Raw genomic sequence first — 14,568 nt, 5'->3', positions numbered from 1 at the left:
AACAATTTTCAGTGCTGCTATTCAGTGCTCCCATTGGGTTTTGTTTGGCTACTCCTCATTTTTCTCTCCTTGACAATGGTGAAGAAAAGCCTTTAAGATAATGGGACTTTCTAATCAATGTAGTGAACCTCCGAGTATCAGTCTTCACCATTCCAATGTTCTTTGCGATAACTTCCGGTCTCGCCCCTGCCATGATCAATGCGATTTGTCCATCTCATGGTCCCAGCACCACACCCTTTCATCTTATTTCTCATTCACTTCGAAATGCCTTTCCCATCTGTGGAAGAAAATAATTATATTAATGTATGCTATAAGTCAAATTTGCTGTCAGTGTTCCTTCCCTTTGGCCAAGAGTATTTGCCCTCAATGTTGATAAAAATTGTCTTGTTATGGAACGATGTGACCTGGGCTGATAAATATAACAGCAAACTTTTGCCGTAATTACATCATGTGCTTCTCACCAAGAAGACACGTACTGCAGTTAGAGTAAACAGCCCCCCACCACTCTCCCATGAAAAGCATATAAATTCCTTTGAAATGTCATCTTGTTTTAGTGCAAGCACGTGTCGATGTATACCATCTCAGTGGGTTGTACTCCAAGAGAGTGCAAGCACGTGTGATGTATAGCATCTCAGTGGTTTGTACTCCTTGGGACTGACCAAGTACCAAGTAATAATAAAACTCTCTGATGCAATGTACTTTCACGTTGTGGAAGTGAATTAATCGGGTTGGTTTAACGGTTAACTAAAAAGTAAGAATAAATAAAATAGAACCAAATAATATTGCAACAAGTGGGGGTTCTCAAGTTCATTGTGTGAAGTGTACGAGGGAACAGGAACATGATACATTTAAAACCGAGTCGGCGAGACGTTAAACCCTGCAAGTTAAATAAGATTCCACAACAACGCAAGAATCCTACAACGATCACTACGAGGTTCATAGGAGAGAAATCCACATCAATTGGTGCCGTGACCGGAGGTGCTGAATCTGCTGGAGGCAGTCCTGAAGGAACGGCAAGTGCTTGAGCGAAGGTAAGCAGAGAGCGTTCCTGGACAGTGGGCCTGCCTTAGCGGGTATCGCATTTTGAACAAAAGAAAGTACATGTCAGATAATTTTATTGATAGAAAGAAGAGGAGTAACGAAAGTAAACGATAAGTGTATATATAGTTGTTTTAGAAAAGTGCTGGAGGAGAAGAGGAGTAATTAGGTTCCTCTTGGTGATAAAGGTCAGAGTGCAGAGGACACAGTGCAAGAAGAGGCTCGACGAGGAGCCAGAGGAGTAATTAAATGCGCATGCCGAAGCGACATGCCACAGACTGCGCAGAGGAAGCGCCGGCTGAGAGAGGCCGAGGAGCAGCGGCTGAGAGAGGCCAATATCGGGTTAGAAAGGACAATGGTTAAGTGGAAAATAGATAAATATTATAAGTTACCTGTTTGTCAGAGTTATAAGAGTTACCCATTTGTTCATTGAACTCACTGGAAGTTTGTTGGCAGTGAGGTTTGTTGTATTGTTTTGTGTGGAGGTGTTACGGATTTGTAAATGCAATGATTTGCACGAAACGTTTTGTAGGGTGCAGGAGACGATTGACCTGCTGGGAGCGTGGCTAGTGATTTGTGTGGTGTAGCCTGCGGGCGTGCAGGGCGGGGCATGATGATGGGAGGAGGGGTCGGCGTGGTCATCGGGTCTGCAAGGGATATAAGGTGTGCGCGCCGCCTGAGGCGTTGTAGTAATGCTGGAGTCGCCCGGCTCGTGAGTGTGCGGACTACGTAATAAAGGAGAGCCGCGGGCAAAGTACGCCCGCGTTCGCGCTTGTGCAACACAGCCCGGCTCGACTGTTCCCCCGCTCGTGTCTGCCTGCTAAGCATCTTCTATCCAGTACACCACAGTTGGCTGACGAGGATCTTCGGATCGGCGTGTGCAGGGCGGCAAATAACCCGTGCGGTTCCAGGCTACGGAGCCAAGGGTCTCGCCAGCACGAGCATGGCAGAAGGTCGGGGCACGGCGCACGGGCGCGTACCCGTTTTCGGGGGAGATTAATTAGAGTTGTTTTCTGAACAGTTGGGTTGCTACTTTCGCGCGAATGATGTAGATGATGAAGAGAAACGCAAGGCGATCTTGCTCGCCTCGCTATCAACGGAGCACTACCGGCTGCTGAGTGATTTGGTGGCTCCAAATAAGCCCAGTGATGACGGACTATCGTTTCAGGACATCGTGGCGAAAATGAAGACCCACTTGGCACCAGAGAAGTCGTTGCATCTCGCGCGGTTCCAGTTCGATCACCTCGCTAAGGGTGGCGAGGAGCGCGTTGCAGACTTCGTAGCACGGGTGAAGCATTCGGCTGTGCCTTGCAAGTTCACGACAGAGGAGCGTCCGGCACGGCTCAGAGATCGTTTTATTTCTGGTCTGCGAGACGCAAAGATGGTAGCAGCCATCCTGCGGTTGACCGACATCACATTCGACTCGGCGGTCGGGACTGCTTCGTCTGTCGAGCAGACACTCACGGATGTCCGCACCATCGCTGGCCAGGGCGTAATGAGTAGCTCCAGCTGGGGCATGTCGGCTGATCCCGAGGTCCACGCGGTGACCGCGCAGGTGCCGCAGGTCGCGCAGCCCGGAGTCCGCGCGATGACTCAAGTGCCGCAGGTCGCACGCGCGCCTGGCGGTGCGGGACGAGGGCACGCACCGCAGCACGGTCGCACCGGGAGCGAAGTGGCTTTCCAGGGGTGCTGGGGGTGTGGGGGTCCGCACCTGCGACAAATGTGCCCGTATAAGAACACCGTGTGTTTGCATTGTCACAAGGTGGGACATTTGAAGCGTGTGTCGGATGGCGGGGGCCTCCGTTGGGGTCTTGGATGACGAGGTGCGGGAGGACCCCAGTGACCTGGAGATCGGCCTGCAACCGGGGCATGGCGATGCCGGCGGGCCGGAGCAGGAGATGCAACCACGGTTGAGTCTGTTTTCCGTTGGTTCGGAGATGACGACGCCGTTCACGGTGGAGGTCGAGGTGAATGGCGAGCCGACCGTGTTTTGCGTGGACACCGGGCCTGCGGTGTCGGTCATGGGTGAACAGGCGGCTCGTGGTCTTCGCGGTGTTCGCCTGGTCAAGACGGCCTTGTCGCTGTACATGTACACCGGTGAAGCGATTGCACCGCTTGCGAGGGCCGACGTCTCAGTGCGCTACCGAGGTCGACGCGCCCGGCTCTCGGTGTTCGTGGTGCGAGGGGAGGGGCCCGCCCTTTTGGGTCGGGACTGGCTGGCGCACCTCGGGCTGGATCTCCGGTTCGTACCTCCAGGTGTGCCAGTGCTCTCTTCGATGCCTTCGTCGAGTACCGAGGGCGAGGTTCTGGCGGCGGGAGCCGCGTCGATGCAACGGGAGTGGCCGTTCGTTGCTGCCTGCGGCGGTGATGTAAGGTTCGGGAGCAGCGAGAGCCGTATCAGCTCTCGCGATGAGTTCCCGCGCTTCGGCAGCGTTCGCGAGGCAATGCGCGCCGGTGTTGTTCGGGCAGCTTCAACAGGTTGCGGTGAGCCCGCGGCGTGAAAGGAAGTCGCGAGTCACAACATCGAGTCGACAACCAAGAGACGGACTCGTGATGTGGGTTGTGGGTTGCTGTTCATTGCATATGTGTTTTTCCTTGCTCTAGTGATGCAGTTTAACGTTGTTGAAATAAATGCCAGCAGTTCCCGTGTGAGAGTGGGTTTGGCGGAGCTCAATCAATGGGATTTGTATTATGATCAATGCGATGTGGTGGCTTTGGGAGCGGTGGTGGCGAATAAAAAGGTTGGGTTGGCCTTCCATTGTCCCGGGCCGTGGGTAGTTGCTTTGTCATGTGCTGGGATTTTATCAAAAGAACGCGCTGTACGGAAAAATGAGTTTGCAATGGTTCAAATGATGTTCGTAGTGATTTATAACGAGCCTATGATTGAAGTGTGGTTTAAATGGAATTGCTACCGTCTAACTGCCGTGTGGGTCTCGGAGATCGACTCGGAGCCAAGACTGGTGCGCTGGTCGGCGTTACCCCCACCTCTGGTTGCGGGCGCAGCTCTCTGTGTTCGCTCAAGGCCGTTTAGATGGGCGTTGGCATCTCATCTGATTGTGGTGCGTGGGTTGTTTTGGAGCATTGAGTGCGTCCAGCCAGCGGCGCTGATCAGCGCCCCCATCCAAGGTCGATCGAGGCTGGCGCTGGCGCCACGGCTTCCAGACGGCGGGCTTCCGGCCTCGGAATGTTTATCTGCGTCGGGTCTGCCTGGGGGAAGTGGGCCGGAGGCGTTTGATGGTGCCGGGGGAGGTTTGCTCGGGAGATCGCCACGGCCTCGCCGAGGGCCATGTCAGCATGAGCCGCCTGGGGGCATTTCCGCTGTGTAGGGCTGCTGTGCTTTTCGCCTTGCTGCTTCATATCGGTAACGTGGCCAGAGTTTGGGAGGTGCTGTGTGCACCTCCGTCTTCGGCATCTGGCCGTGGCAGCTCCATTAGCTCGCTTTCACGCATTATATGATGTGATGTGCTGTTATACTTCGCTGTTTTCATTTTTTGTGCCTTGTCGACTATTATACCGTAGTCCTTCGTGTTGTTTTTGCTTATTATGATGGTGATCATTTAATAATCATAGTTTTAGGAGGGAGGAGTGTGGTGTAGCCTGCGGGCGTGCAGGGCGGGGCATGATGATGGGAGGAGGGGTCGGCGTGGTCATCGGCTCTGCAAGGGATATAAGGTGTGCGCGCCGCCTGAGGCGTTGTAGTAATGCTGGAGTCGCCCGGCTCGTGAGTGTGCGGAATACGTGATAAAGGAGAGCCGCGGGCAAAGTACGCCCGCGCTCGCGCTTGTGCAACACAGCCCGGCTCGACTGTTCCCCCGCTCGTGCCTGCCTGCTAAGCATCTTCTATCCAGTACACCACAATTTGCATTGAGATGCATGTGTTGCTGAGTGAGTGGAGAAATGAAACTTGTGCGAGTCTAATAAATTTCACTGCAATGAACCGTGCTGTATTGAGACTTGGCTTTGAAACCGGATTGAGAGGTGTGTGAATGTGTGTTGGGGAAAATTATGCATTCTGTGTAAGCCATGACAGAGTAATGGCAAGCTGTGGTTTTGCCTGCTTTGAGGTTTTTTTTCGACCGGATGTGGAGAGAACTTCCTGTTCCTTGTTGCTTGGTGTTTGTGTCGCGAGCTACACTGTACGGGCAAAGTCTCTCAAACTGAGTCTGTTTAAAGTGGTCCATTTAGGAAGCAAGTGTTAAAGTTTTATTTAAAAGCCATCGGGATTTTGGATAAATTGTGAAATAACAATTGTGAATGTGGGATATATTCGGAAGGTGAAGTCCAAGGGAGGTGAGCTCTCACTGGCATTATGAGGAAATTGTAATTACTCAACCCGGCAGGTTTGAGTGCTGGGCAAGCTGTTAGGACGTATCAGAAATGTTTCGAAGATTTTGATCTGAGTTGTAACCATTGTACTTAAAAGATGTGATTTAAATGTAGAAACGTGATTTGGAATGATTTTAAATGATTTTAGGATGTTTAGCACGTGGGGCGATTCACAGATAATAGATAATGCCCTCGGATGGACGTTGAACTCGGTGTGCCGTTTTTATTCGTCTGTGAATGTTAAAGTTGCCTGAACTAGTGCTGGGAAGGCAATAGCAAACAACCCAGTGTAACCCTTTGATCGATTCAGTCAAGGTAAATTCATAAGATTTAATTGGATAGACGCTGAAGTTTTTATTTTTAATTTATTGATTTTAAAAGAAAAATATTTTATTGTGACTGTTAAAATAATAATAAAAGACCATAAAGCTGTTTAAGCAATATTTGACAAATGATTTGACAATTTTTGTACAACTGTTTAAACTGTATTTAATTGTTTTGATAAAGGAAATGGATTCGTAATTGAGAAGGTCAGAGGAAGTGATAGATGGTTTGTGTATGTGAGTTGGAAAATGGCAGCATGTCGCCGTTTTGATGAGAGAGAAGTGGACAGATGGAAAATGTCAGAGATTTAAATGTTGATCGAGTTCTGGAGTGATGATAGAGATTGGCGAAACAAAGAAATGGAGGCTCATCAAGTTAATTAGCAACGTTAGCATTTTGGTATTGATTAAACTGTTTGGGAAATTTTCGTGTCTCGTAACAATGTTATCAAAGTTCTTGTTTCGAAGATGTCATGTCATGGCAACTAAATGTGATTGCCGAGTGGAGTGGAACTCTCAAATGGGGGGTTTGCACAGCTGAGAGCCCATGAAAGACTTCCAAAAGAATCACTCTGTGACGATGATGATAGCCATGCTACTCTTTTTTAATTACTCCTGTGAATTAATGTAGGAATGTGCAACTTAGCTTTGAAATATTTTGGGAATCCATTTTGTGAGTTATAATAACCTTGCACACAGGTGTGTTTTGTTTTTGACCTGTATGGAAGTTATGGGGATAATCTTATGGTCAAAAGGACCAACAAGTGATACTCATGAAAATGTTTGCATGCACTGGGTTTGTTGTCAAAATGCATAAACATGGAGTTGTGTATGGTAACTGTGTTAGTTACTTTCAGACTTAGCTCATTAAAAAAAAAAAACTCATTCAGAACAAACCAACATGTTTCTTTTAGTTATAATTGAAATGAACTTTTGTTTTGAGATTACAATTTGAGAATCCTTTTAACTATGGACCTTGTTAATCTGTTAATTTAGGATAGGGAAAAGTTACTGGGAATTGAATCAAGATAATATAATGGCAGTTGCTCTGGAACTACTTGTGAATGAAACTGCAAATTGTTTAGCAGATATGAATGTCAAAATGGTAACTGTGCAAAATCAAATTGCTTTGGATTCGGTACTCGAAAGAAGTAGCTTACTTTTATATTTTTGTATAGATGATGGAATATTTTTGTGAAAAGAATTATTGATTGTAAATTGGAACCCTGATAAAGACTGTTTGCTTTTACATGGAGATAGCAAATGAGATTAATGTTTTGAGTACACATACAACTGAGATTTCTGTATATTTTAGTTGTCATTTAGGGAAATAATAAGGGAAGAAATAAAATATTGATAATGCAAGTTGAATGCTTCTGCAAGAACCTTTGTCATTCTTGTGGAAATACATGAGTATAGCATCTCAGTGGCTTGTACTCCTTGGGACTGACCAAGTACCAAGTAATAATAAAACTCTCTGATGTAATGTACTTTCACGTTGTGGAAGTAAATTAATTGGGTTGGTTTAACGGTTAACTAAAAAGTAAGAATAAATAAAATAGAACCAAATAATATTGCAACAAGTGGGGGTTCTCAAGTTCATTGTGTGAAGTGTACGAGGGAACAGGAACATGATACATTTAAAACCGAGTCGGCTATACGTTAAACCCTGCAAGTTAAATAAGATTCCACGACAACGCAAGAATTCTACAACGATCACTACGAGGTTCATAGGAGAGAAATCCACATCACCATCCATCTTTTCACTTTACCTCCATCGCTTTGTTCCCTTATGTCTGTAAAAATCAGCTTCATTCCAGATTACTGTCTTGCAGAGTGAAGGACAATACCTGTTTGTAAGTGATATGTCTGCAGCTAGCAGAGCCATGGTGGCAAGGCGTGCAGCATCTGCTCGATCATGCAGTAACGTATCGTGCTCTGTTGGAAGAGGAAGGAACAGAACGTTAGTACAAGGCACGTGGCCATTTTGAACTTTGTGAACTCAGAGCCTGCATTGTTACAATTCCCAAAGTTATTGACTAAACGGGATCAAAGAAAACGGATTGGTTGTTGCAACATTGAATAATGTATCAGTGGTCTGTTAAGTGGTTTAGTTACATTTAAAGGCTGTGCCGATTTATTCCTGCTTTAATACTCACCAAATATTATGTTTGAAACAATTATTTAGTCAGGTCAGTCTTTTGGGACTGCCATTGGTAACATACAACTTAGTGCTACCTGCCGCATGGTCGGGTTGTGAGTGACTTAACCGACACCCCTGACTGGCTTTGCAAGAGGGGAGGGTGACTGTGACACCCTACCAGGTCTAAAACCGACACCTGATAAAGTAAGAATGTGAGTGACTTAACCGACACCCCTGACTGGCTTTGCAAGAGGGGAGGGTGACTGTGACACCCTACCAGGTCTAAAACCGACACCTGATAAAGGGCGGATGAGCTCCCTTTGGGAGCAAACGGCCATCCAGTGTAGTTGGTGCCTCCTAAAAAAAACACCCAATGGAGGGGAGGAAAAATGATTTTTCTGCCTGATCGAGTTACCCCTCCTGCACAGTGGTCCTGTGAAGATGTTTCCTTGTTTCAGGACTCGGTGAAGGTTTTGCCAGTTTTTTCTTCTTTTTCTTTCTTAAGCCATTACCAAGAGTGACTTTATGCCTTGTTTGGGGTGACTTTCATAAAAATAAAAAACATATATCAAAGTAGGACTTAAGATGTAAAAGAAAGTTTTTATGAATGCATCATAAAATAAAGCTTGTGAAAGCCCGAAGTAACCGGATACCCATAAAAATGTAATGAGCCGTATGAGCAAAAAACATCATGTGTGGTCTCAGTCTACATTGTAATACAGCATATTAAATCAACCCACCATCCACCCCCACCCTGAGGAAATAACAAGGAGAGAACACCCACCTGCCTTGGCACCCATCAGGATATCTAAAAAAGTTGTGGATGGATTTGTACGAAATTTGGTGGACAGGTTCGGTGTGTGACAAGGACGAATTGATTAGATTTTGGTGAAGATCCGGCTATTGGAATGTTAAACGTTATTCTTCACTGCTGAGAGATAGGGGGAAAAACAATATATACAGCACGAGATTTCAACAAGTTGTGGACGGATGATGACAAAATTTAGAGGATGAGTTGAGTTGGTGACAAGAACGAGCCGATAAGATTTGGGTCAGGTCCCGAAGTAAAAAGAGGAACGAATGAATGGAGGTGAGCAGTGAGTCTGTATTTTTGGAGTTCACACCCGAAGGGAATAGCAGGATATGCAAAACTAGAAAGGAGGCGTTGGAAGATAGGGAGACTACAGAATTGTCTGCTATGTAAAAATGATAGGCCCGAACACTCAGTTTAATCGAGGGAAATTATAATGATCTTGAATGATTGGCAATTCTTCCACACAATCTCTGTCTCTGTCTCTCTCACACACAGATTTATCCCATCTCATCTTCAATTATCCTACCCTTCTTCCCGCCTCTGGTACACCGAATTCTGTGGTGATGCAGTTACTCTGAAATAATTTGCCTTCTCTTCCTGGAAAGCGAATCTGACTGAAGGCAATCCCAATGCATTCCAAAATGCCTGCAATAAGTGTGTGTCCACTCTCAGGTGAGACAGAAAAGAACATCTGTCCAACCTCAAGAATGAACTTTCAAACTTGTCTATCTCCACTAAAACTGGTGGCACCTTGTTAAGTCTGTCCCTGGAGTATGACCTCTTTCCATACAGAGTATAGCAACATAGCCAACTTCACTCATGAGAAAGCTGCATGCCTCAATTCTGTGTTTGCTTCCAAATCTTGTGTCTGCAACCTCTCACTGTCGGTACCCATCCTTCCCTATCATATGGAACTGCTCCTGGACAATCTTATCAGCCCTCCTGAGAAGATGGAGAAGGTTCCTTCAACTCTAGACTCTGACTCCACAACTGGACTGGATGGCATCAGCTCACATTTCCTAAAAACCTGCTCTGCTGCTCTGGCACATCCTCTCATCATTATTACACCACCTTATCATTTGCCTGAGGTCATTTTCCATATGCTTGGAAATCCACCAACATCACTGCACTACATAACTAGAAAGGCACTCAGTGTAGCGCAAACCTCCGCCAGGATGAACAGTTATGTTTTGTATCCCACTGACAGGCCGGTTCTGGATCTTAACCAAAATGTAATCGGCTTCTTGTCACCCACCCAACTCATCCACCAAGTTTTGTCTGAATCCGTCCACAACTTTTTGAGATATCCTGTTCTCAGACAGAGAGACAGATGGGGTGACAACATAACCTCCATCCACCTGAGGTGGCGGAGGGGGAAAAAAAAGGTGTATAATGGAGGCCCTCCATTTCAGACACAAGGTCAGCACCATCTCTGGATAAATCTCATGCTTTTGCAGACTGGCATCTCATCTTGCTTTGAAAACTCTCAGCCTATGGAATCCAAGGCCAACTCCACACATGGCTAACTGACCACTTTACTTGTACTCTCTGAGCCAACATGCGGCTCTCAACGGAATCCTTTCATCTCTTCTCCATGTGGGAGAAAATAATTATATTAATGTACTCTCAATTATAATTGTTGCTGGTGCTTTATAAATTTGATTTTTATGTTGTAAGTCAAATTGGATGTCAGTGATGCTTCCCTTTAGCTAAGAGTCTTTTGACCTAAATGTTGATACAAGGAATGTCTTGCTATGGAACAAAGTGACCTGGTTGATAACACCAACTTTTGCCATGATTAAATCATTCGCTTTTCACCGAGAAGTCACGTATTGCAGTTGGAGTTCTTTGCCCGAGGCTTATCAGCCCCCTCCACTGTCCCAAAAGCATATGAATGCCACAAAATGTAATCTTGTTTTTAGTGCAAATCATTGAAGATGTTTACCATCTCGGTGGCTTGTAATCCTTGGTACCAAGTAAAAAATAAAATTATCTGATGAAATGTACTTTCCGTGTGTGGACAGTGAATTAATTGTGGATTTCATTTGAGCAACAGGATTTACATCGAGTCGGTTGAAATGTAAACTACAAAATTCTACAACACTGTCAAGGTTGGAGTGCCCCGAGGCAGTGTTCTGGACACAGTCCTATTCATAATCTTCAATCAGTGATCTGACTTTCTGGAAAATTCCCTTTATCTATTTGACGATGACTCCACCCTCTGCCGTGACATCCCCCATCCTTCAGACAGACAGGCTACATCCTCTTTGCTCTCTTCAGACTTTGAAAAAAAAAAAATAAAAAAATAAATCACAAGCTCATCAAACACTTTGAATATGTCTTTCAATCCTGACAAATATATCTATCTCTATATCTATATCTCTCTTCTTCCATCTCATCACCCCACCTCCTCCAATCTTCAACTGCTCTCTGCCCCCTCTCATTACTCCTCACTGTACCTCAATCCATCACCACCAAGCCTTTTCTCCTCCTCATCTGGCCATCTCCCCTTGCTCTTCTGCAATCCCCCACACTCTTTCAACAACTCTCCTTACCCCCCTCCTCCTCCCACCCTCCCCTGCACCCAAAGCCTCCTCCCTTCCCTCTTCTTTAACAGTGTGAACCTCAAACATACAAGGGGCCTTCACTCAAACCTGACATATTTCCATACAGGTTGCCACTGACAAACCAGACAATCTGCTTTCCTGTTTCTGACAAACAGAAACTTTCCTCCTTCAAGACGTCTCTGACTCCCTCGTATCTCTCTCTGGTTCGTCCCTCCGGTATGACACACCTGAGCCTCGTCCTGGCAGCAGAGTTGCTCTCTTCATCAAAGACTATTATTCACTCCCACACATCCCCTCAAATACCTCTGGCTTCCCCTCCACTCCCACCTCAAACCTATCTCCCTCCTCCAGATCATGCTGGCGTCTAGATACCTCCGCCACCGAAGGTGAAGGCGTTTATGTTTTCACCCCTTTGTCTGTTTGTCTGCTTGTGGACAAGAAAAAGTTGTGGATGGATACGGATGAAATTTTGTCAGGTTGAGTGTGAGACAAGGACAAATGGATTAGATTTTGGAGAAGATCCGAATCTGGATACGACGACTAGAATTTTTAAAAGTGATTTTCTTCACCATTGAGAGATCGGGCCAAAAATGATATACAGCACGATATCTCAAAAGGTTGTGGACCGATTCAGATGAAACTTGGTGGACAATTTGGGCGTGTGACAAGGAAGAATTGATTCAATTTTGGTGAAGATCCGGATCAGGATACAACTACTACAATTTTAAAATTGATTCTTCACCATTGAGAGAAAGGGTAAAAAAATCTCAAAAAATAAAAAAGCATGATATCTCAAAAAGTTGTAGACGGATTCAGACAAAACTTGGTGGACAGGTTGAGTGTGTCGCAAGGACAAATTGATTCGATTTTGGTGTCGATCCGAATCCGGATCTGGAAATGAGAATTATTTAATTTCAAAAGTGATTCTTCAGCATTGAAAGATCGGGCCAAAAAAGATGTAGTACTGTGTAGCATGATATTTCAAAAATGTATTGGGCCTGATATGTTCTCGTGGATCAGGCATTACGTGCTGGAGGTATTGTTGAGAATCTGGAAGCCATGAGCACACAACATACAGGTCCTTTAGATGAGTTATATTGGTAAGTACATGTTGCCAGTTGGTGTCCCGACCCTAGTCTGATGGGTGGTTAAATGTTCCTGCGCTGTGGAGTTATTTTAATAGTCAGGTTTTCTTTTCGTTTATTTTTACACCACCGACATAAACGCCGACGCCGCCGCATCACCCTCACCTTCACTTTGCCTCGCTCTGGCCGACGTCGGGGGTGGGCGGAGCCCCTGTGGAAACATGTTGCTCGGCTTCCTGTGTGAGAGGTGGTCCTTTGGAAGAGGGCGGAGTTCGGGGAGGAGCCGCAAGGCAGCCCTCGACCAGTCAGCATGCGGCGGGTGGGGTGACCGCCGCCCGGCCGGTCAGATCCCGCGACCGGAGGAAAGGGCTCCGCATGACGTCACCATGCCCCCGGGCCAATCAAGGGGTTTGCCGCCCGTTTTGGTCAGTGAGAGAGAGGAAGAGTGACTTTGCGCACCAAAACCAGCCAGTGAGAGAGGGAGGGTCACGAGGAGGAACCCCCCCTTCCGAAGCGGGGGGGGGAGCTTAATAAATATAGGCACGGCCATCGTTCTGCGCGTTGGTTCTCCGGTTGGTTCGCGCGTTGGTTCTCCTGTCGTTCTTCGTGACTGGTTCTCCTGTTGTTCTGGAAAGTGTCTGCGCACGGAGGGTCTTCTCCCGCCAGCCTTCACCCTGCTGACTTTGCTCGCTTGGATCGTCCGGATCGTGCTGGGGGTCCAGTCTGGCCCCGAGGACCTGGTCCTTGAAGACCGCACGAAGCGGGCAGGTCCAAGATAGGTCTCAATAAAGACCATTTGGTCCGATGATTCTTTGGGTGTGTGCGTATGTGTGTTCGTGGCGCCCATCTAATAAGTAGTAAACTGTTAAGTGCTTCTCACTGAATATCATTGCCTTGCTTTATTTGGTTTAATTCTGCCTCTTACGTGATTCCCTAATCCCCCCCCCCCCATTATTGTTGAATAAATACCCCGATTGTTAAATGTTTCAGTTTGTTCACGTCCCTCCTTTCATTGACCGAGTGTGTCGCGTGCCGGGGAAAATTAGCAAGGCCGTTGTGCCGCCATAAGGGGACATCTGGACCGACGGTTCTCAGCGATTAAACCGCCCGGAATGGCACACTGAACGAGCGTGCTAAGAGGCTCGTTTTCATACGAGTTCCGTCGAGGGTGTGAAGACTTGGTAGATCACTACATGGTCTCCAGGTATTTTGAGATTTGGCGAATAACCCTGTACCACGTGGTGGAAATATTGACGCTTCACGGTCCAAAACAAAGGACCCGCCTTCTCCGGAGAAGTACGATCTGAATTCCGGGCGATTGGTCGAGCCGACTTGCGACCCCAATCTTGCGGTTGTGCTCGCCGCCGACGTCCTGGGCCCACAACAGTATGTGCTCCACTGAGTGCCCTTCAAGTTCAGTCTGTTTCTGGTGTATGTTCCCCCTCCATCCACTCCCTTACCTTAAATGGCCGCACAGCTGACACTGCACATGAAAAGGCTGAATGTCTAACCTCTGTGTTTCCTTCTAAATATTGTCCCCCAAACCCAATGCTTTCTGCACCCAACTTACCCAGTCACACCCAGCTGTCCCTGGACTCTATGTCCTTTTCTCCTGATAAGGTGGAGAGCTTGTTGTCAAACCTCGACTCAGATTCTGCAAAAGGTCCAGACGGCATCAGCCCATGTGTCCTAAAAACCTGCTCCTCTGCTCTTGCTCACCCTCTATTTGTTCGAGTCACCCTCTCATTTGCTCAAGGTCATCTGCCATCTGCTTGGAAATCAGCAAACATGATTGCTCTGCATAAAAAAGGTGCAAAAACAGATCCCTGCAACTACAGACGAATTAGCCTTCTCCCAATCATCAGCAAGGTTTTGGAATCCATTATTGCTCCAGATATTAAATCCTTCCTCTTCTCAAATGGCCTGATTTCCAATCATCAATTTGGATTCAGACCAGGTCACTCTACCGTGAATATGCTGCTTCTGCTCTCCCAACAATGGATGGAGATCCGCAATGCCAGACGTGAAATCAGAGACATATTACGTGTTTTCAACATGGTCTGCCACCCTGCCCTGCTCATCAAACTCTTCCTATGGTATCCAAGGCCATTTCCCCTTATGGCTCGCAGACTTCCTCTCCTGTCGCAGTCAACGTGTGGCCCTAAATTGAGTTCTCTCATCCCCTCTTCCTGTCCAGGCTGGAGTTCAAGGCAGTGTTCTGGGCCCTGTTCTTTTTCTGGTTTTTATCAATGATCTCTCTGACTCTCTGGAA

General features: G+C 46.8%; 1 protein-coding gene across 7 annotated transcripts in view; it reads right to left on the bottom strand.

Moving 5' to 3' along the window:
* TARBP1 (tRNA guanosine 2 -O-methyltransferase TARBP1) overlaps window positions 1–14,568 on the bottom strand; it is a 252,721-nt gene that overhangs the window by 205,328 nt on the left and 32,825 nt on the right. For all 7 annotated transcript variants that reach the window (XR_015059772.1, XR_015059771.1, XM_085887174.1 and 4 more), the window contains exon 12: window positions 7,538–7,625. Coding sequence is in view for 5 of the 7 variants with exons in the window: in XM_085887174.1 (XP_085743300.1) it covers window positions 7,538–7,625 (88 nt within the window). In the remaining 2 variants the exon portion in view is untranslated. The remainder of the gene's footprint in view (window positions 1–7,537; window positions 7,626–14,568) is intronic.

The sequence above is a fragment of the Eptatretus burgeri genome, chromosome 7 (genome assembly GCF_056783735.1).
Source record: "Eptatretus burgeri isolate ZD-2024b chromosome 7, Ebu_testis_v1, whole genome shotgun sequence".
Lineage (NCBI taxonomy): Eukaryota > Metazoa > Chordata > Myxini > Myxiniformes > Myxinidae > Eptatretus > Eptatretus burgeri.
Note: the sequence above shows the minus strand (reverse complement) of the source record. Positions and strands in the feature narration are given on the sequence as shown.